This window comes from Narcine bancroftii, chromosome 8 (assembly GCF_036971445.1).
Source record: "Narcine bancroftii isolate sNarBan1 chromosome 8, sNarBan1.hap1, whole genome shotgun sequence".
Classification (NCBI taxonomy): Eukaryota; Metazoa; Chordata; class Chondrichthyes; order Torpediniformes; family Narcinidae; genus Narcine; species Narcine bancroftii.
Genome location: NC_091476.1, coordinates 3,331,891 through 3,355,214, shown reverse-complemented (window position 1 = coordinate 3,355,214; position 23,324 = coordinate 3,331,891). Strand labels below are relative to the sequence as shown.

The following is a 23,324-nucleotide window of genomic DNA, read 5'->3' as shown; positions in this document are numbered from 1 at the left end:
TTTTCGTGCATATTATTTTTATTTTATGGTAATGTTGTAAGATGGTTATAATATGATCGGCACAATGATGCGGCCGCAAAAACACCAAATTTGATGACTTGTTCATGACAATAAATCCTGATTCTATTCCTGGTTCCAGGGATCTTGGTTGCTTATTAAGAGAAACATGTGATTTTTTTTTTGTTGTATGTTTCCTGACTCAGTCTTATTTTTAAGCCACAAAGTTGCGTGTATCCACATCTCAGTCAGAGTTTTAACTGCATGGTTAATTTTGTTGGCATGCAGAAGATGCCATTTCAAGTCCTGTTTTTGAAACAATTTCCCCTTCAAGGATTGGAGGCAAACAAGAAAATTTACAGAAGCTCAGGGTTTAGTGCAATAAATGAAAGTTCCAGGGAACACAGCACGTCACGCGCATCCACAGGAAGTAAAAGGCTTATTGCACTTAATTGTGTGTATTTTTAAAAAATAAACTCACTAAAAACATTTTAAAAAGAAAGGAAGTCAAAAAAAAGGCAGTCAATGTTTCGGGCCTGAGCCTAGAGTTTACTTATTGTAAGTGGTGTAAGAAGATAGCAAGTTTACACTGAATGCTGGAGATTGGGATTTCTGCATTGTCAAATGCAGTCCTGGATATTAGATGCCAAATTTATTTCCAAAATTAATGAACAACAACAAAAAAAGGACCAATTTAAGAAGGTTCACAGGAATACTTGAGTAAACTTGATTCTGGAGGAGAACCAGGTAAGATAGATCCCATTTCTTTTTTTTTTGTAGACAGGGCTGGTGCCAGATTATTTTGTGCCCTAGGCCAGGGTGAATGAGGGGGTTGTAGGGGGAGAGGTTATTGACCGGGCTGAGCGGTGAGTGTAATATTTGGTGTGATGTTCAAAATCTCTCTTCAACAGTGCTCCTTCAAGATCCACACCCCAGGCAGCGGCCTAGTTGGCCTAATGGTTGCACTGGCCCTGTCTGTAGGTTAGTATCACTCCAGCTGGTGATGTAGGAGGTGAGGGGAAAACTGAAACAAGTATTCTGGATGATGGTTTGCTTTATACCACTCTGCACTGATATTTCTCATTATGGTGTTCATAAAAATAACAAATTATATTCATGGTTAAGTTACAGTGGGAATGGAATTTATCCCTTCTGGTCATTGAAAATGACTTTTCCATTGAATGCAGACACAATCTGTTCACGTGATGATCCTGACTTTTTACTACAGATAGTATTTGATTTAATTATCTGAGACTGATACATTTCGCATCCAGGAATGATCTCTTCTCAATGTGGTCTTACTTTATACAACATACTGCCCACATAACACATAATCAGTTTATAAGTATGAATTATTGTTACCTGCACCTTATCCAGAGTCCAATAGAAATGCAACAAGAAAAAACAAAAACCAGACTACAGTAGAACCATAGAACGCTACAGCACAGAAAACAGGACATTCCACCCTTCTAGTCTGTACTGACCATAATCTCCCTAATCTTACTGACCTGCTCCCATTCCATAACTCTCCAGCTATCTCCCATCCATGTATCTATCAAATTTATTCTTAAAACACACAATCCAACAGGAAACAAACAAGATGGTGTAGTGACCCACAGCCCACTCCACGGGCCAACACACCAAACAGTTGTCAAACACGACCATCAGGCAGACGATATGCAGGATGAGACACCCACTCCCATAGGCCACAATAGCGGTCGAATCGGTCGATCTAGTATGGAACACTACCCTTGGGCTAAAGTAATTGTTGGACTCCAAACTGAATACATTCATAGAAATATTAAATAGAATTGTGGAATTTTAAAAAATATGAACAGATAATTTGCCCAGTCAAGTTTATCTGATCTTTTAATCTCTATTAGGCAATCCCATAATTTTCTCTTCTCGCAATATCCTTTTGTATTTTCTCTTTACTACATAATTCAAAGTACAAGGAACATGTTCAATTCGAGAACTTTGAAATTTCATCTTTCTGTGGCTAGGCTGTAATAAAAGATTCAAGAGCCAAGGTCTGTGAAATTTCTTATGCCACTTTCATTTTCAAGCTCAAAGTATGGGGTTTGGAAGCTGTCTGAATCTTCTTTAGAATCATCAGCTCCCGTCACCTGGATGTCATCGAGCTGCAGGGGTTTACCATTAGGATATAAGTGGGAGGGGAAGGAATAGGCCATAGATGATCATCTTGCCCATTAAATCACTGCAACCCTTGCTTTTCAATAACCCAATAATCCTTGAATAACTCAGCATCCATGGGTTAATCTGGACCAAACAATTCCAAAGATTGGAAAGCTCAGAAATAAGTCCCTGAACATCTCATTCTTGTGGGTGGACTCCCATTTTACATTGAACTAGCAGGAGACAGATTCTGATATGTCATTTCACAGGGCCATTTTTTTCTGGCTCTTCCCAGCCTCATTGAATCCAAGAACCATAAACAATTGGGAAATACCAACCATGTCAGGGTTTCTTTTCTCTAGAAAAGGGAAGAACACAGGGGTGGATTGATCAAAGTCTTTATGAAAAGATTTAGTCAGGCAAGGTCAAGAAGATGATTTAACCTGTAGGAAGTCCAAAATTAGTGGCCATAGATATTACAAAGTTACTATTAAACCCAAAGGGTACAGTCTGAATATGGCAGAGCAGGAAAACAGTAGCAATGCATTCGAGAGCCTGCCAGATATGTACACAAGGATTAATGGAGTGGCCGGATATGTTTACAGGGCAAAATGAATCAATTTTGGTGGAGCTCTTCATGAAGCACAAACTCCTGCATTCTGTAGAATTCTCTGTATAATGTAACAGATTCTAGCCAAATCACCTTTGGTTTCAGCTGATAAAGTGACAATGGGCATGAAGTAGTGTCGGCTCCAGTCTTGCAGGATACAAATTTCAGGTGCAATCTTGCACAGAGATTAGAACCAACATCAAACTTGCATAGAGAACGAAAGTCTGCAGACAATGTGGCTGAAGCAGAGATGAAAATACATAACCAACATTTTGGGCCTCAGCACTTTATCAAGGCACGGAAAAACATACCTCGATGAAAGGCTCAGGCCCAAAACGTTGTTACTATATCAAGGACACTGTTTGACCTGCTGAGTTTCTCCAGCATTGTGTTTTTAATCAGACCTGCATATTTTAACTGACTAGCTGCTCTGCTACATTAAAACACAATGATAACATTGGATACCTGTCCCTCGAATAGTTTGGGAAGCAATAAAAGCATTCTATTGAAAAAAAATCTTCTTCAATTTTCTTTATCCTTGATGGATTTGAGCATATAGGTAAGTTAAGCTCCTGCTAAGCAGACTAACCATGCCTCACACAGATATTTCCATACTCCTTATAACCAATGTAGTAGCAAACAGGCAGTCGTTTGAACAGATCAACACAACTATTTGAGAGCAAGAGAAGGGAGCTGAAATTCCTCATGCTGACAAGAGCCACCCATCATGTGACCACCACTGGAAGGAACCCTACAGTTCTGTCAGAATAATATCCAAAATGCTACCTTAAGGTTAAAACTGGGACTGACATTGGTTTAGAAAATCAGACAAGTAGGGAAAGAAAGATAACACTAACACTTCAGAAATTTGGGCCTGTGATGCGACTCCTTAACTGATCCCCTTCCTTGTAGATCAGCCCCATTCTCAACGGGGGTCCTATGGCTTCCCTGGGGGCCACAACACATTTAAGTAAAAGCCGTGTTTTCTTTTCACTTCACGAAACATTATTTTTTTTTTATATAGTCGTTAGGAGAGAAGTACACAAGAAAACAAAACTTGACTGCTTCACAGGGAAGGGGTCCCATAAACTTTGAGCAGACACCTAAGGGGGGGGGAGGCATAACCAAAGCAAGGTTGTGAATGGCTGGCACATTAATAATTGAAGATGCACTCTGAGCAAAATGACAAACAATCTGCTGGAGGAACTCAACAGATTACATGTTGCTCCAGTTTGCAGCATCTGCAACCTCCTGTATACGTCCACGGTGACTGATGCAGGAAACAAAAAATTTCCAACAGGATTTTTAGTCATCTTTAAATGTTTATGATACAATATAATAAATATCATTTAAACCACCATTAAGGAGATGAGATTTTCAGAATAATTTCTATCTTTGGGCACATTAAGCTTAAAAATGCGATAAAATCTAATAAATTAATTTCTTATCAGCACCTTGGAAATGGTGAAACGTGCGATTGGTGAAACTGGCTGTATGGGCAAAATCTGATTTACTATTCCCTGATACATAGGAAGACCAGTTTGCCTTGCTAATTTGTGTAATAAAGCAAATGGCCTGGGACTTTATATGAGCTCCCTTAAGTTAATGATTTGGTACAAAATGTCATCCTTCTATTTGAAACCTTACAAATTAACCCTCCAATGCTGCATCTCAAATCACAAGAATTTCCACAATTCCCAACTTTGTTGACAACTTCCAACTCTGTCTCAAGACCTCCATGCTCTCATCTCTCACTGCAACTGAATGCTTGTCATCATCTGGTGTTCCATCAGCAAACATTTCTTCCATTCCTCTCTGCACACCCTCCCATGATCTCCCTTCCTTTGGCCATGTTTTTAATTTGCTACCTTAGCGACAGCTGTTGGTCCTTGGGATTAAGTTTTCCCGTGAAATGTCCTGGGCCTTTTTGTTCCTCCAGGCTGCTGTGATTATAAATACATGGATTAGAAATCAAGTTGACCTTTATGTCTGGACATTAAGTGGATTCTGGTGTCCAGAAAACTACGAACAAAAGGCACCTTCTGAGATTGATACCAGTCTTCAGCACTAAGGTTGAATAGAAAACAGTTCTTCTTGATCATCTTCCAAAATTAAAAGGTGCAACAGGCACAGAGATTGAACATGGCCAGATATCTTTAGTCACTTCTTTTGGTTCAGGCATTTACCTTCTCTTCCGAAGATCTATGTCTCATTTAATAAAACAAAGGCACAATATAGAATGAAAGCTTTTACCAACGCCTTAGAAATAGTTTCTTTGTCTTCTTGCTTCATGGACTATTATGAGATCCTACAGCCACGTTGCCATTGTTTCATATTTCTACTAAAGGTGGATCAACATCCAGAGAAGGCATTAAAAAAAGAAGCAAACCCGAAAATGAATTTTATATTGGAAATCTAGTTAATTATAGGAAGAGCTATGAACGTTCAAGTCTTTGGGATGTTAATATTTGTCTCTTCATTCAATGAACAATAGATGCAAGCCACCTCAAATATAGGCACCTAACATCCTTCAGCTTTGCTTTCGTGGGATGTGCAACACGAGAAGGAGGAGCCATTCGGAGAGAATGTTTTGTTTTGACCAGCTAGGTGCAGTCTGTACTTGAGGTTAACCAAGATCCTGAACAGATCCCTGCAGTCTGATTCCTCAGCCCCACCATTTGTTGCCCACCGTTGACTGGTCAGTGTTGAAGCTCTTTCCCCTGATCAACTTCTTCAGTTCCTGGAGCTCCTCGGCCCTCAAGCTCTGGTCAACTCCTGGGCTGAGCTGGTAGCTCAGAGGTGACACAATGTAGCCATTCTTGTACAGACAAGCCCGCTTGCAGTATTCAAACGTGCTGAACATCAAACCGTAGTATGGAACAATCTGAAAATTAAAGCAGAGCAGTGGTTACAACAGGCAGACCAAAGGACAAAGGGTTGAAGATAAATAGGATGGGTTTCCCAATAAACATACAGTAAAAGTCCTAAAATCCAGTCTGCTCAGGAAATGGGCAGTCCGGATTTTATAATTTTCCAGATTCTGGGGCAGAACTTTTAAAATTCAGATTTAAGGAGGAATAAAGAGATGAACAGGTAAATTCTGATGGTTTATTCATTAGCAAATACAGTCTGGCTTCATTTATCACAACGAACAGTTACATTTTTTCACGAGTAAAGAGAGTGTTCGATGCTTGAAATTATGTTTTAACATAAACATTGTAAAAAAAAAAATACAGTATACAAATGAATTTCTTTGTGATAAGATTACGGATCTGTCTTAATACGTATTAAGTGTGGTCACTTGTTGCCACTGTGCATCTGTGGCAATTTACACAAAAGCCTGCTAAATTTAAAAAGTTTGAGAGTCCGGATTGTCGAGTGGGCCAGATTTCTGGCATCCGAATTTTTTGACTTTTAGTGCACTTGAAACTCAAGCATTTTATATGTTCTGTCAATAGAGAATTAATAACAGTAGAATATAAAGCAAGCCATTGATGGACAGTAGAAAAGGGAGTTGCTGCATGAAGAACACCCCTGGGATTATGTAGCGGTTTCATGCAGAGATAATACAAATAAAGCTTTTGATCCTTGACTGTTTCTAGAGCAGCTGCTGCTAAAGCTTTCTCCAGCATTTGGAGAAGTTTTCAGAATATTACCAACATTTCCAATCCAGCTTTCAACTCCTTTCTGGTCATGGTGACCTAACTGACACGGTCTCATGTGTTACCATCAGGTTAATGACCATGGCACGGCAGGAACACATTTCAGTTCAGTAGACACTTGTCATTTTTTAAAAATTTGGTTTGAAAATTCGACTTGCTCCATTTGTCTGTTGTGATGGATAAACATTTGGAATTCAATTGATGAGCAAAGCCAAATCTCCTGCCACGTGACATTTATATATGTAGAACAGATCCACATGTTCCCTACTTTTTAAATTTTCATTTTTAAAATGTTTTTTTAAAAATTTAGACATGCAGCAAGGTAACAAACAGGCCCTTCCAGCCCACAAACCCATGGGTGAGCTACAACCCCTGTACGTTTTGGAAGGTGGGAGGAAACCAGAACACCTGGAGAAAACCCACACAGTCACGGGGAGAGCAAACTTCTTACAGACAGAGCAGGATTCAAACTCAGTCACTGTACTAAACACTACGCCGCCTTTCAATTGCAACCTTACATTTGTTCAGCCTTATTTTTTATTTAATGGACCCTTTCAGCCCAGAGTCTGTGCTGCCCAATTTACTTACATCCCCGGTAAGTTTTTGAACTAGTTTCTTAAATTCCTCAATTAATGTTCCCTTCTCACCTACCTCTGAGCCATAAATAATATCCACTCCCCCATCCCAATGAATGATACCTGTTTCCTCCTTTTTTTCCTCTTTCAATCCCTCCATTATGGCGCACAGACTTGTGGAGAGGCAATGGGGTGAATTGTATTGCCAAACCAACTTTACCACAAAGGTCTCAATGTAGGATGGTTGACTTATCGCACGGTGTTATCATGCCATCATGGTTTTGTGGCTTACGAGGCAGTTTCAGAGAGCAGTTAAAAGCAGCCACATTGCTGTAAGTCTGGGATCACACAGAGGCCTGGTTAAGTAAGGACTGCAAATTGTCTTCTCTGACGGACACTCGATGACCAGTTGGTATTTTATGACAATCTCAAACTTCCATATTCACCATACCCAGAGGAGCTTTTTATTTCAGATTAGTTGAGCTGTTGTGGGACGTACTCAAAACACAGAAATGCTGGAAGAACTCAACTGTCCGCAGGTAACGATATATTACCAACATTTTGGGCCTGAGCCCTCACTCAAGACTTGTCATGCTTGTATACGATGTGGACACTACCCAACCATTCTCTGAACAACAACCAATTACTTCTCTGCCTATTGAGCTGTTGTTCCTCTCAAAGAAAATCTTCTGATGTAATATGACTGTAGTGCTTGGTTAAGCAGGTGCAGAGATCAAGGTCATTGCCACATCATCAATATATTTCTCCAGCTATCTGTCCACCCAGGCAGCAGCTGGTTGTACAAAGGAAGTGATTACCTTCAGTAGATTGGCAGAAAGACCATTCCAGAGACTCAGAAAACCTTTTGTCTTCACTATTTGCTTGAAACAGTCAACTACCCCAGTAAAATGAACATCAACACCTCCGTAGTGAGGAAGCAGGGGACTTTGTGCCTATAATGAGAGAGAATGTGTTCAGAGACACAAATTAAAAACAATTATTGCCAAAAGTAAATTTCGAAAGACTTGACTTTTTACAGGGTTTCTGGTGTTACAAAATGCCTCAGTGTGTTTGTTCTGGAGGGCAGTTAACAATAACTGAGCCAGAGAATGGGATTGCCACCAAAAGCTTGCTTGGAGGAGCTACGAAGGAGGAGGAAAGGGAGACAGGTGTTTGCAGAGGTCATTCCCGAACTTAGAATCATGGTGGCAGAAGGCACAGCTGTCAATGGTGAAGGAGTGAAATAGGGAATGCTCAGGAGTGAGAAGTTAGAAGATTACTAACATCATGGAAGTATCCTAGTGCCAGAGATTGCAGAGCCAGGTTCAAATTCAAGTCACATGTATCAAGATGCAATGAGCAAGTCTGGGGCAGTGGTGGGTCAAGGAGAGATGGGTAAACGTGGGTGAGGATTTAACACACAATACTGATAAAGCAGGAGGCTGTGTAAGTCAGCATGTACAGAGCCGATGGGATGTAGCAAATCTTTGGATAAGCTCAGGTTGTAGATGTTGGAACATGCAAGTGTGTTTGAGGAATTCAGTATGAGATTGGATGAGGCTGGAGTAGAGACACATGAAGGTAAATGTTATTTTGGCAAGAATTAGGGGGATGATTAAATTACTTCAGCCAATACCATTTCTGTACATCAGATGGAAATTGTTCTGGAATATACCTAGAATAAAGAAAATAGGAATTGAAGCACAGTACAGACCCTTCAGCCCAAAAAGTTTTGCTGACCTATCTTTTCCTACCAACATAAAACTAAGCCCTCCCTTTGTCTATCATCCATGTGCCTGTCTAAAAGACTCTTAAATGCCCCTATTGTTCTAGCCTCCACTGGTATTGCATTCCAGGCACCCACAAATGTCTGTGTAGAGAAAGCTTACCTATAATGTCTCCCCTCCACTGCTTTTTTTGGTTTAAAAAAAACACGTGCAGCTGATTGTAAGGAAAACAGCTGGGAAGGTGAGTATTTTAAAGGTTTATGTAACAGGGGGTGGGGTTCTGCAGCCCGCCGAAAGTTGCCATTGCCCACTGGCGCCATTTTGAGCTTTTTAATTGCTGATTAACCGAGTGTTACATTGCCTTGAGGGATCACATGGCCTGTTTCACTCAAGTTCATTATTAATAACAGCAGCAGACAAAACGATCCATAATTTACCTCCTGCTCACCACTATCCTGCTGGCTCTGAATTGTAAGTTTCAACCCAGAACCTGCAAGTGTAACCTATTTATAGTGAGCTAAACATTTTATAGCACTCGATGTACATGCACTACTGCAGAAGAAAATATCACATTCATCTTTAGTTGATTGACTATGATTCTTTTCCAGTTTTCTCAGAAACGTCGCTGCTGCCCTTCTGAGCCAAGCTGAGTGTTCTGACTCCATTTAGATTCACTGAATTTTTAGAACCAGAAAGGTCAAAAGGAAAGTCGCAGGAGATGAATTTTCATAGTCTAGGGTTGTCCTGGAGTTTTATACTCTTTCATGTGATATTGGAAATTCACCAGGCAATTTGCATACAGCAAATTCCCACCTCATTTGACATTGGAATTGAGTGAAACAGGAGGGAACAGGGGCTTCAGCCCAACTCATCCATACCCATCTGGTCCGGTCCCATCCTGCTCAGCCCTTCCTTCCTATATATCTGTCCAAATGCTGTTTGGAAGTCGACATCAGACCCGCTTTTATAATTTCCTCTGGCAGTTTGTTCCAGACATGAATCATCCTCTGAATGAAAAAGTCACCTCTCAGGCCCCACTTAAATCTCTCCCCTCACCTTAAACCTATGCTCTCTAATTCTAGAATCATCTGTGAACATTTACTTTACCCATGCCTCCTCATGGTTTTATAAACATCAATGAGATCATCCCTCGACCACCTACAGTCCAGGGAATAAAGATCCACCCTATCTAACCTCTCCCCATAACTCAAGCCCACCAGTCCCAACGACATCCTGGTGAACCTCCTCTGATATAGATTGGTGACACAGCGCTATTACAGCACCAGTGACCTTGGTTCTGTCTGTAAGGAATTTGTACATTCTTCCCGTATCTGAGGGAGTTTCTTCTGGGTGCTCCAGTTTCCTCCCACCCTTCAAGATGTATGGGGTTGTAGGTTAATTTGAATGTAATTGGGCGGCCTGAGTTTAAATGGCCAAAACTGGCTTCTACTGTGCTGTAAATAAAATTTTAAACTTTATATTTTTAAACATTTAGATATCCTTGACAAGACAATCTGTTTGGGTGACATGGATAAAATTGTCTCCCTTATATTTCTTCCTAATAAGATCTCAGAAGCTGTTACGTCATTGATTAATGTCTTCTTCAATGCTCTCTCAGTCCTGCACTGAAATGTCACTGGAGAGGGGCTCCAATTTACTGAAGATGAGAAAGTGTTCAACAAAGCCACAGCTGTTGTCCAATACCCAACAGAGGATCCACTCAATGCCAGCACTGAAGTTAAGATGGGGCTCAATATACCACAAGTAGCTCAGACTGGCTGCTATCTGACACATACAATATGACCATCGACACACCTGATAAATCGGTCAGGCTGACGGTAAAAAGTGGCTTGAGCTTGGTTCCACAACCTTTTGATGAGGAGCCAGGGAGAAAAGGCTGAAGCCCATTGAACCCTCACTTACAGTGGTGTTTGATATAAAGCAAAACATTGGAAAGACAGACCAATACAGTTGGGAGACGCAGAAAAGAACAAGATTCTAGAGGAGTTTACGATTAATAGCTATTAGAAGACAAAGAATTAGAGCAAAGAGGATTTCCAGAGCTTTTCTGGTAACCTTGTGCACGGATAATTTGCCTTGCAGCAAAAGCGGAGCTCAGAGCAAATCAATGAGAAGCTGGAGGTCATCAGTGGGTCAGGCAGTATCCCTTATGTTTTCTTTACACAGCCACTGTGTTCCAGAAAATTGTTCTCAAAATTCTGGAACACAGTCTGTGTAAAAGGCCCTGGAGGTAAATCATTGTTCCGATATTTTACCTCCTGGACCCCTAGAGAATTTCACAGAACACCTGCATTCTAAACAGAACTGCAGGTGTTTGGCAGCAACAATGGGACTTATTGGTGACGTGCGACACTGTACGTGGCAGGCAGCCCAATTTGTCACAAATACATATGGATGAGAAGTGAGTGTTACAAAGCTCTTGGATTCATTAATGTGGAGTTCTCTCCAAGACAGACATGAAGCACACCGTCTACAAAATGCTGAACTGCCAGTTCGATTTAGATGACCAATCCTACCAAACCCAAGCCTGCTAGGAGCCATCTTCCAAGACAATTCAAGCATGGAATAATCTCCACCCTACCATACTCACACAACCATTTTAGTCAGCACTTCTTCAAAAGCCTCCTCCTTAAGTACATCCTCCCCCACCTCCAGTTTAAATTCCACATGAAATATTTTGGAGGATCAAGAACCAAGAGGCGGCCCACGCCAACCGAAAATACTGCTCCTCAGGTATTTAGTGTAAATGCGCAACGAGATCTGAATTTTTGGTTTTCTGGCTGTGATGATTACTGAAGGGAAAAAAAACTGTTAAAAAACATACACAGTAGAAATGGAGAGTCAATGTTTCAGTCCCTTTGTCAATTCAAAAGTAGGAAGGGGTGATATTTCTATCTGCTCTATTACACTCACATTTCTGCCTGACCCATCTCCCCCAAGCAGAAGCCTCTTATCATATCCAATTAACACCTTTTGGCTGATGGTCTGGACTCCTCCCCCTGCGATTTTCAATTTTATTCAGATGCCTTTCTGTTTTTTTGCTTATACCCTGAAGGGCTCAGGCACGAAACTTCTGTATTTATCTTTACCTCTTATGGACGTTCCTCCAGCATCTCTGTGTGAGATGTAATTACACCACTAGGTCACCAGGGGTCACCCCGGTAACCTTGTCTATAAAGCAGTCCAGAGCTACAGTCTAGCCTTCCAGGTTCATCTTGCAGAGAGACAAGACCTCGTAGCATACATATTAGTTTATTAAAGCTGTCTTATATTGTCAGTTATTGTCAGTACAATTACAATCACAGCATCTGCAGATTTTCGTGTTTCACAGAAGAAGGACCTCAGCTTCCATGGTGCCAGCATCTGCATCAGACACATTAATCTCCACACTTCCACCAAAATCAATACAATCTCACCACCAGCCACATCTCTCCCTCCCTCCCCTATTTGCTTTCCTGTGGGGATCACTTTCCTGCTGTAATTGAAGATATAAAAACTGTCCCTACATCTCATCTCCCACCTCCCCCCCCCCTCACCACCATCCAGGGTCAAAAAGAAACTTTCCAGGTGAGCATATCACCACACCTGATCTACTGGATTGGTGGCCCCTCTATGTCAGTGAGACCAAACCCAGAGAGGGTGACAGGTTTGCTGTCCCTGGGTTCAAGGTGGAACTCCCAGTGGCCACCCATTTCAATTCCCTGCAGCATTCCCACACGGGCATGTCTATTTTCAGGTTCATCCATTCCTGGGTTGAGGGTAAATGTAAACTTGAGGAACGACACCTCACATTACTCCCGCACACCCTTAAATCCAATGCCTTGAACATTGATTTTTCTAATTTTAGGTCACCCCGTCTCTATCTTGATTCAGTGTTTCCATCCTTTCTTTTCTACTCCAGTTCCTACTTCTAACTCCCCGCCCAGTGGTGTCTCCCTCCAGCCATCTCTCACCCTCTCCCCGTCTCCCACCCTCTGCCCAATTCCTCCTCAGCTTCTTTCACCCTTGAACTTAGCCTCAATAAAGGGTAGGGAATGGAAAAGTTGATTGTCCATTTCCACTCATGGATGCTGTGTGACCCGCTGAGTTCCTCCAGTAGCTCCTTGTTGTTGCACACATTGTCAGGCCATGTACCATCAAGGCTCGAAGCACTCACCTGCATTTTCCTTTTCACAGTGTCAAAGGGGAAGGAGAGTGCCTGGGCAACTCCTGCTGCCAGGCAACCATTGGCAAAATTCTGGAGAGGTGTGAATTTCACACTGGGCTTATTCCAGAGTTTATCCAAGTTAACGTAAACCAAAAAGGAACTTGCAGAGAAAGGTACAGCTCCTGGAAAAGGCAATAAAGAAAAGATAAATTAATTGTCAATTAACCTTGAATCCAAGTGGAATGATGGTGCCTTTTTTAAAATCGAAATCAAGATTATCGGAATCAGGATTATTGACATGAAATTTGTTGTTTTTTGGCAGTGATATTGTGAATTACAGGTGCAAAAATTGCTATAACTTATATTTCCAAGAACACACTGTTTAAAAAAAAATTAGAGCAAAAAGAGAAAAAGTGAGATAGAGTCTGTGGTTCATTGTCCATTGAGAAATCTGATGGTGGAGGGGGAAGAAGCTGTTTTTGTACCATTAGGTGTACTGGCTAATGTCAGAGACTTGGAGCCAAACAGCTGGAAACAACAGGCCCTTCAGCCCAGCTTCCCCATGGCGAACAAAATGTCCTTCACACATTAGTCCCACCGGCCCACGATTGATGTATAACTATAACTAAACCATTTATTCTGGGATTGGTAGGATTGGTAGCCAGCTAATTGTGGAGATTTGAATGATGTTTCGTGTAGAGTTCTAAATGCAGCAAATTATTTGGCTCTAAGTTGTCCTTTGATAGATAAATTGAAGTGGGGTCCCTCCTGTCATCCTGGGAACACAGCAGCTGGTGTACAGCAAGCTCCCCAAAGTAGCACTGCAATAATGTCTACTGATTTATTTTAACAATATTGCTCGAGAAATAAAATTGGTCATGCGCTTGGAAGAAGTTTTCAAGTAAAGGCTTGGGATCTTTTACAAGCTCCTGAAAGAAGAGTGGTCTCTTCTGAAAGCTGATAGGTTCCATTCAGATTGTACCAGTAGAACCTGATGAAAGCGTAGTCCAGGCCACAGTGCAGAACACTACCAAACACACCTACAGAGAAAAATCACATGTACGTAGCACATATATTAAAATAAATATTATTAATTTATAGTAACCATGGAGAGTTGTTTTAGCCATCATCCAGCAGTCTCATGGCCAGTGGAAAGACTCAGTAGAGCAGTAGTCTCTAAGCACCGGGAGCATCAAGCTAGATTATACAGTCCCGTCTCCAGGATAGGGCTTGAAACTACCACTTGATGTCAAACTGCTCGACGACACAAAAGAATCAATTAAACATAAAAATGGCAGATTCTGGAATCTGGAGCAACTCAACAGGTCAGGCTGCATCTGTGGGTATAAATATATGGCTGGTTAATGTTACGGGTTAGACCCTTTATTGAGACTAATCTTCCAGCAGCTCATTATGAAGAATTAGTGTCTGGGCTGATCCATATTTGTATGTGGACAAGATGTCGTGGATACAGAAAGCAAAACTTCGGATGGAACACCATCTGGTGGCAATGGTGGCAATTACAGATAGTGCCACTGGCCAGCTTTGTTTCTGAAACTGATCGGTTTCAGGTTTCTGACACTTTACTGACTACTTCCTCGTTTCCCTCTGAAGCTCAGGGCACACCATTTATCACCTCATTTAGTCAACTGGTGCCAAACTTGCTCTAGTAAATTGGGAACTTTGCAGAACTTGTGTGTAGATCACATTGCATTGTGGTCCAAGGATCTTCAAAAATGAAATCAGACAGAGCCAGTGAAGGAGGTATTAGGCCAGAACAATCACATCATTAAAGAGGCATGTTTTAAGGTACATACTAAAGGAGAAGAAGCGTAGAAACTGGGGCAGCACAGTTAGTGTAGTGGTGTAGCACCACGCTGTTACAGTATCAACGACCCAGATCAAATCCACTGCTGTCTGTACTTTCTCCCTGAGTCGGCGTGGGTTTTCTCTGGGCACTCCAGTTTGGGTGTAATTGGGTGGCATGGATTTAAATAGCTGGAATTGGCTTCTACTGTGTTGTAAATACCTGTACATTTAAAAAAAGGTTTAGGGGCACAGCCCATAATGATGAGTGGCAGCGAGTGAGAGTCACTGAGGAAGCAGGGATTGGGGGACAGTGAGGATTTTGAATGAGGGTTTGGCAACAAGGGAGCAGAGTTTCCGGCTACTGACCAGGTGCTGATTTTTCCAACTCTGTCCCTGTTTAAATAGAGGAAAACATGGCAGCTCGTGCCTTTATTGTTAAAACACATATTGGTTGTTAATACAGCAAATAAACTAATGTTTACTGAGAAATACAGATCTTGGAGTTCACGAGTCATTCCATAAGAAGTGGCTGCCCCAGCTCCTCAGAATTTGGAAACACCCCAGATGCCTTGGATCTCCTTGGGCCCAATCTGATGATAACCAGGAATTGATATTTTATGAGTGACTTTTAATAAAAGTTTTTTCAGAGATGCATGAATAATTGGTGAGACTGAGGCAAGGATTTCCAGGTACAAGGAAACCCCAGATTGTTGGGGCCCATAAAATCACATTGTGAGAAAAGCGGGGTCGTGCTAAATCAGAGGTTCACTGTATTTCCCACTTTAATTTGCATACCTACCTCTTTTCCATATCTCCTATATTGGAACATCCCAGTTATTCTGTATGCAGCCCAATGCCCCCACACCTGCCCAGGAGCCCAACGCCCCCGCTCCTGTCGGGAGCCTGATATCCCTGCTCCTGCCGGGAGCCTGACGCCCGAATCTAATGTCTCATCACGTAATATCTGAATTCGCGTTAAATTGGGGTTTCACTGCAAGACTAACATAAATTTGTGGGGGTGGGTGGGGGTGGTGGTGAGAACATATTTATGCGGTTTGGAGAGGAAAGGAGGATTTGAGTTGGGACGACAATCTGCAAGAATAAAGAGGTGTTTTTTGTAAAAGGTAAAGAAAAGTGACATAAAGAGAGGACATATACATCAGAATCAGGATTTATTGTCAAAGTCATGAAATTTGGTGTTTTGTGGAAGACATACATATTATAAGCATCTTTCATTAATAACTATACTCGTGCATGAAAAGTAAGGCAGTGTCTTTGGTTCATTGATTATTCAGGAATCTGATGGTGGAGGGGAAGAAGTTGTCCTTGTACCGCTGAGTGTTCATCTTTCGCCTCCTGGACCTTTTCCCGATGGTAGCAGAGTGAAGAGGCCATGGGTGGTGGGGGTCTTTGAGGATAGAGGCTGCTTTTTTTAAGACCCCGCCTCACAACTCTGGGAGAAAAACTGTCCTCCATGGAGTGAAGTCTGGTGCCTGTGATGTCACAGGCCTATTTAACAACCTTCTTGAGTTTATTCTTTATACATGAGGAAAGACTCTTGCAAATTTCTACAGGTACACCACAGAGAGCATTTTGACTCACTGTCTGGCATGGAGGTTCGAATGCACAGGACTGGAAAAGGCTACAGAGGGTTGTGAACTTGGCCAGCAACATCATGGGCAGTAGTCTTCAATCCATTAAAGATATCTTCAAGAGGTGTTCTCTTAAGAAGGCAGCCTCTATCATCAAGGAACCCCCACCTCCAAGGCCATGCTCTCTTCTCACTGCTACCATCAGGAAGGAGGTACAAGATCCTGAAGATGCACATCCAATGTAACAAAAACAGCTTCTTCCTCACTGCTCTACTCATTGTACACCAATGACTGTGTGGTCAGATACAATTCCAATGCTATCTACAAGTTTGTCGATGATACCACAGTTGTCGGCAGAATCACAAATTGCAATGAGGAAGCATATAGGAGGGAGATAGGTAAGATTGTTGAATAGTGTAACGACAACAGCCTTGTGCTCAACTTTAGCAAAACAGGATGATTGTGGACCAGGAGGAAGTCAGGGGAACATGACCCAGTCCTCATCGAGGGCTCATTAGTGGAAAGGGTCAAGAACTTCAAATCCCTGGATGTCAACATCTCCAAGGATCTGTCCTGAAGATTCCATATTGATGCAACTATAAAGAAGCCTCACCAGCAGCTATACTTTGTGAGGTGACTGAGGTGGATTGGTATATCACTGAAGACTCTTGTCAACTTCTACAGGTGTACTGTAGAGAGCATCCTGGCTGGTTGCATCACCGCCTGGTATGAAGGCACCAACTTTCGGGTAAGAAAAAAACTCTCTGCAACATCACAGGCACCAGACTTCACGCCCCATCAAGGACATCTACATGAAGTGGTGTCTTTAAAAGCAGTCTCTATCCTCAAAGACCCCACCACCCAGGCCATGCCCTCTTCACTCTTTTCCCATCGGGAAAAATGTACAGGAGCCAAAAGATGAGCACTCAGACTCCTGAATGATCAATGAACCAAAAACACGGCCTTACTTTTCGTGCTCTGCTGTTATTATTTTATTTTTTATAGGAATGTTTGCACTGGTGATGCTGTCACAAAACAGCGAATTTCACAACTTGTTCATGACAATAAATGCTGATTCTAATTCTTCCCTCTGCCATCTGATTTCTGAGCGGACAATAAACCACAGACACTACCTCACTTTTTTCTCTTTTTGCACTAATTATTTAGTTCTAAATATTGCATTACAGAAACAATTTATTGCAATTTTTCACCTGTAATGCACAACTTTTCTACCGCAAATCATCAAATGATCCCAGAGATGAGGGGGTTGACCTATGAGGAGAGACTAAATATCTTGGATTACACTCACTTGAATTCAGAAGAATGAGAGGAGATCTTATAGAAACATAAAATTATGAAAGGAATAGATAAGGTAGAGGCAGGAAAATTGTTTTCACTGGTAGGTGAGACCAGAACTAGGGGACACAGGCTCAAGATTCAGGGGGGTAGATTTAAGACAGAGATGAGTAAAAACTGTTTTTCCCAGAGAGTCATGAATCTGTGGAATTCTCTACCCAAGGAAGTGGTTGAGGCGACTTCATTAAACATATTTAAGGTTCAGTTAGATAGATTTTTTACATTACAAAGGAATGAAGGAATATGGGGATAAGGCAGATGGTGGAGTTGAGTCAATGATCAGATCAACCATGATCTTATTGACTGGTGGAGCAGGCTCAATGGGCCGAATGGCCAACTCCTGCTCCTGCTTCTTATGTTCATGGCATATGTTCCTAATTTGGATTCTAAAAATTATTTTAAAAATATCTTCAAACAAGCAGTGCAAAATTTGGTCCAGTTGAACCTCTGAACACAATCATAATGCCACCAAAAGTGCTGGAGAAAATCAGTAGGTCACAAGGAATCCACAGGAAGCAAAGGGTATCTAATGTTTTGGGCCTGGGCCATACGACTCCTTTATTTCCTATGGATGTTGCGTAACCTGCTGTATTTTTCCAGCAAGTTTGTGTACTGTACTTAATCCCAGCTTCTGCAGACTTTCTTATAGAACATTATCCTATCAAACCCTACTTATTCTGACAAAAGGCACTGATGGAGCGCTTCATTTGCTGTTTTCATTACAAACCCAGTAATAATTCCAATTGTAGCAGGGCTTTCCTTGACCTGTTAGGATCTGCACACAAGTAGTTAGAATTTCCCAAATGATGAATATATCCTTCACCATGTTTCAACTGCAGGTTGTGCCCACCTACCCAGTATAGTCAGCGATGCCCCTCGGTAGAGGGCTGGGAATCCTTCCCTGGTGTAGATGGTGACAAGAGCATGGGCGATTCCTCTGTAGGTGGGAGCTCTGCTGTTCTGAACAATCAGGCGCGTCTCGATCAGTTCTGTTGGATAGGTCAGGACAGCGGCCACGATTCCTGCCAGGCTCCCGGCAACAATGGCACTGCAATGGGAGATGTGTCCCAAATTGTCCATGAACAGGTTTACAAACCTGGGAAATAAGCAGACAATGTATCAAGAATCCAGGAACCAAAGACACTTTTGTTGGCTGGTAAACAAACTGGCATGAAAATCTTAGTATACAAACAGAAAATGTTGGCATTTTTCACCAGGTTCACACAGCATCTGTAGGGGGAGGCAGAGCTGATGCCCATGAGGTAGGAAAAGTTAGACTAAGGACATTTTGAAATGCAGAGGAAGGGGAAGGAGAGCAGAGAACCTGGTCAGATTGCAGAAGAGTTCTCCACTTCCCTCCCTTCTTACTCTGTTCTTTAACACTGCATCTTTTCCCAATTCTGATTTATTTCTTTGTATGACATATTAGTGCAACTGACAGTAAAGTTCAGTGGTACCAAGGGTTGTCTGATGCAGAGACTGGTCTACTTATCCTGGCAAGAAACATTTGGTAATGGAATTATGAACTCAAATTAGATTCAGGCCTGCAAATGATATCAGAAGCCACAATTTTCAAATCAAGGGTGATAGAAGTTTGTCAAATATTCCTTTGAACTTCCACAGGTGTACAGTAGGAAGTGTATTGACTAGTTGGACCATGGCCAGGTTTGGAAACTTGAGTGCCCAGGAGTGCAGAAGACTGTAGAAAGTGGCAAACCTCACCAGATCCGTCATAAGCACTGTCCTCCCATCCACTGAAGAGATCTGGGTGAGACTCTGGCTCAGAGAGGTTAATTATAAAGGGACCCCCATCACCCTGCTTGCAGCCTCTTCTCACTGCGACCTTCAGGCAGAAGGTAGAGAAGCCTGAAGACCAGCACCTCTAGGTTCAAGAACACATTTTTTTCCCCCAACAGATCTCGAGCTCCTGAACCTCCCCATACTGCCATAACTTTAACCTTATAACCCCAAGCTATTTGGGGGTCACCAAAATATCTGTCTGCACTAACTGCAACTGTGACTATTTACTTCTCCTTTTACATTGGTTGTCTTTCTTCAGTCTTTGCATTGTGGTCATATACTTTCATTACTGTACTTGGATTATCGATAAAGGGTCCAGTCCTGAAACGTTAACAGTTAGGGACACTCTGTGACCTGCTGAGTTCCTCCAACTGATCATTGCTTTCTTTTCTCTTCTTCCCGGTCCTGGCAGGGCCCTGAAAAATTAACTGATTCTCTTTTCACAGAGGCTGCAAGATCTGCTGGACATTTTCTACTTTCCAACATCTTCAGATATTTTTTGGTTTGATTTTCAACACTTTTCTGCTGCTCTTAAAACGTGAATGTACCTTCCTTCACGAACCTGGCGTGAAATCGAGTCAAACAAGAAAGTCTGTTTGGATAGAGTGCAGCAGCCACCTCAAAATCTGTCATTTACCCAGTGTCAGGGAGGAAAGCACAGGAGCACCGGATGCAGTAGACGGCCCCTGCAGATTCACAGGTAGAAATGTTGCTCCACATGGAAGGACAGTTTGGGATCCGGAATACTGGTGAGAGAGGAGGTGTGGGCGCAGTGGAACACTTCCTGCTGTCACAGGGGGTGATTCGTGGGAAGGGAAGAGTGAACACAGGAGTCGTGGAGGGAGGGGTCCCTCTAGAAAGTAGAGAGGGGAAGCTGTGTGTGGTGGTGTGATCAAAATAGCAGAGGATGAGATGTCTGATGTTGGTGGGGTGGTCGGTGAGGAGAGGGGAACCTTGGCCTTGTTGTGAGTGGGGGGGGGGGGGGAAGGGGCCAGGGCAGATGTGTGGGTAATGGAGGAGAAGCAGGTGAGGGCTGAGTTGATGGTGGGAGAGGAGAAGCCACGTTATTTGGAGGAGGAGGATATCATCACCTAAAATCAGGCGTGGAACAGACCAATGTCACACGGGACCTGGAAGGGCTCGGCTTGTCCTTGTCTGCCGATACTCAGCCGGCCCCGGGTTGGTTCCCCGAGTTCCTGAACACTGACCCGAAAAAGGCAGAGCGACACAAACCGTGGGGTTGACCCTTCCCGCGACCGAACCCCATCGTGGCTGCACGTCGCTCAATCTATCTAATACCAGCAAGGGCTTTGCAGAAGGCGTGCAAGGGAACCCAGCAGGTGACGCTTAACCCTCGGCCCCAGCAGCAGCCAGGACTCCCTTACTTGTTGTACGCCGAAAGTTGGCTGGTGTTGTAGGGGAAGAGCCGCAGGCAGGCGATACAATTCCCCTTCCACAGAGCCCGCGGGCCCTCGGCCTCAGCAAGGAGCTGGAAAGTCCCGAGGAAGCCTTTCTTGCTGTGGAAGGTCCCCACTTGGCTCAGGACCTTCACCACGTCCAGGGGGCACGTGAGAGAACGGCTGAAGATCCCGGCCACGGCGCCGCAGCACAGGCTTTGACAGAAGGTGATCCTGGGGTCTCGCCTGTCCACCGCCATGGCCGGACTCGACTGCGCCGGGAGCTGCCGGCTTCGCTCAGCGACCGGGAAGCGGCAGCGACGAGACGTCAGTGGGGGTTGGACCAGGAACCCGGACTCAATCCAAAGTCAGCAGCAGGTCCCGACACGTCGACGCCACAGCAGGGCAGTGCCGATGGGGCTGGACGGGACTGGCGCCCCCAATGCAACTCGCTCATTCCTGCCCGTTGCCCGCAATGGCTCTGTGCGCCTTCTCCGCTCCCCAGCGTTCATGGCCCCACTGAAGACCCTTTTGAGGGGACCGACTCCTCTGTGGGAAGGGGCGGGGGGGGGGTATCCTTTAGCCAAATTATTAATATTTTAAAGAAGATTCATAAAAGATGAAATACAGATTTCATATAGACAAATAAATGCAGAGAACTGAAACCAACTTGTCTTCCAAATGTTTATTACATTTGGATGGTGTTAGAAATGCAGAAACAGAGCTGAGTGAAGTGACCAAGTTGACAGCAGGGTCTAAGTCTGGAGATCAAAAATACTTGGATACCTTTGAATGTGAATTGATGTCAGCCATTTGGATTAAAGTTCTCGCAATGATCCATGAGGTGAACTTGGTAATAGATTCTTGTGGGGCCACATTAGATGTGGAAAGGGACAACATTGATCAACTACGGCCAGATATCCTGAAACTGGGAGAGAGATGGGATGAGAGACTTGATGAAGCAGGGCACGTGCCAATCAAAACTGGCATGCCAGGTAGTTCTGCTCCTCGCAGGGGCACCAACTCAAAAGGAAGCCAAAAATTACTTCAGGGTGAATGTGTTCTTCAACAGAATTGCCTTTGTTATCGAAGCCTTTCACACCACTTCTCTGCAGTCAGGTCATGGACAGTTATGGACTTTTTGTAGCACTTTAACCAGTTGGATGAGATTGAGTTGTTACAAAAAGCGAATCCGTTTCAGCTGCGATACCCAAGTCATATTTTGTGACATTCAGAGTGAAATGCTTCATCATAAAATATATTTATTTTTTTAAATTTTTTATTTTTCACACCATAAATCACAATAGCCATGATATACACTTTTTCTTTTTCACACATATACAGTGACATTTTCTCCCCCCCCCCCTCCCTCCTCCCAACCCACCCCCCCACCCCCCCCCCTCTCATCCATTTTAGGTATACAATCTAGGTTGCATTAAACCAGTCAGACAATGTTGTCATTCAACAAAAATACACCAGAAATTCTACTGAGTCCATTCTTTTCTTTCCTTCTCCTTCCATCAACTTAGGTAATGTTTGTCCCCGGTAGGTTTTCGCTATTGTATTTAATGTAAGGCTCCCATACTTGTTCGAATATTTCAATATTATTTCTTAAACTATATGTTATTTTTTCTAATGGAATACATTTATTCATTTCTATATACCATTGTTGTATTTTCAAATTATCTTCCAATTTCCAGGTTGACATAATACATTTTTTTGCTACGGCTAGGGCTATCTTAACAAATCTTTTTTGTGCATCCTCCAAATCAATTCCAAATTCTTTGTTTTTTATGTTACTTAGGAGAAAGATCTCTGGATTCTTTGGTATATTGTTTTCTGTTATTTTATTTAATATCTGATTGAGATCATCCCAAAATTTTTCTACTCTCTCACATGTCCAGATTGCATGAATTGTTGTTCCCATTTCTTTTTTACATCGAAACCATCTATCAGATACTGTTGGGTCCCATTTATTTAACTTTTGAGGTGTAATGTATACTCTGTGTAACCAATTATATTGTATCATACGTAGCCTCGTATTTATTGTATTTCTCATCGTTCCAGAACATAATTTCTCCCATGTTTCCTTTTTTATCTTTATATTTAAATCTTGTTCCCATTTTTGTTTAGTTTTACCATTTGTTTCCTCATTCTCCTTTTCTTGCAGTTTAATATACATATTTGTTATAAATCTTTTGATTAACATTGTATCTGTAATCACATATTCAAGGTTACTTCCCTCTGGTAAACTCAAATTGCTTCCTAATTTATCCTTCAAGTAGGATCTCAGTTGGTAATATGCCAGCGCTGTATCTCCAGTTATATTGTACTTATCTCTCATTTGTTCAAAGGATAAGAATCTACTTCCTGAAAAACAATTTTCTATTCTTTTAATCCCTTTTTTTTCCCATTCTCTAAAGGAAAGGTTATCTATTGTAAAAGGGAGTACCTTATTTTGCGTCAATATTAGTTTTGGTAATTGATAATTTGTT

At 42.4% G+C, this 23,324-nt stretch overlaps 1 protein-coding gene across 2 annotated transcripts; it reads right to left on the bottom strand.

Annotated features, from left to right (window-relative positions):
• slc25a43 (solute carrier family 25 member 43) lies at window positions 1–21,332 on the bottom strand. 2 transcript variants are annotated; one of them, XM_069892625.1, is made up of 5 exons: window positions 20,818–21,328; window positions 18,487–18,728; window positions 12,885–13,057; window positions 7,799–7,933; window positions 1–5,627 (listed from the first exon to the last, which is right to left on the bottom strand). In XM_069892625.1, the coding sequence occupies exons 1-5, from the start codon at window positions 21,087–21,089 to the stop codon at window positions 5,409–5,411; spliced, it is 1,041 nt and encodes a 346-aa protein (XP_069748726.1). In that variant the 5' UTR covers window positions 21,090–21,328; the 3' UTR covers window positions 1–5,408. The 2 variants fall into 2 exon arrangements, with proteins under 2 accessions (XP_069748726.1, XP_069748727.1); XM_069892626.1 differs by lacking the exon at window positions 7,799–7,933 and having other exon boundaries at window positions 20,818–21,332.
• Between the last annotated feature and the right edge of the window lie 1,992 nt (window positions 21,333–23,324).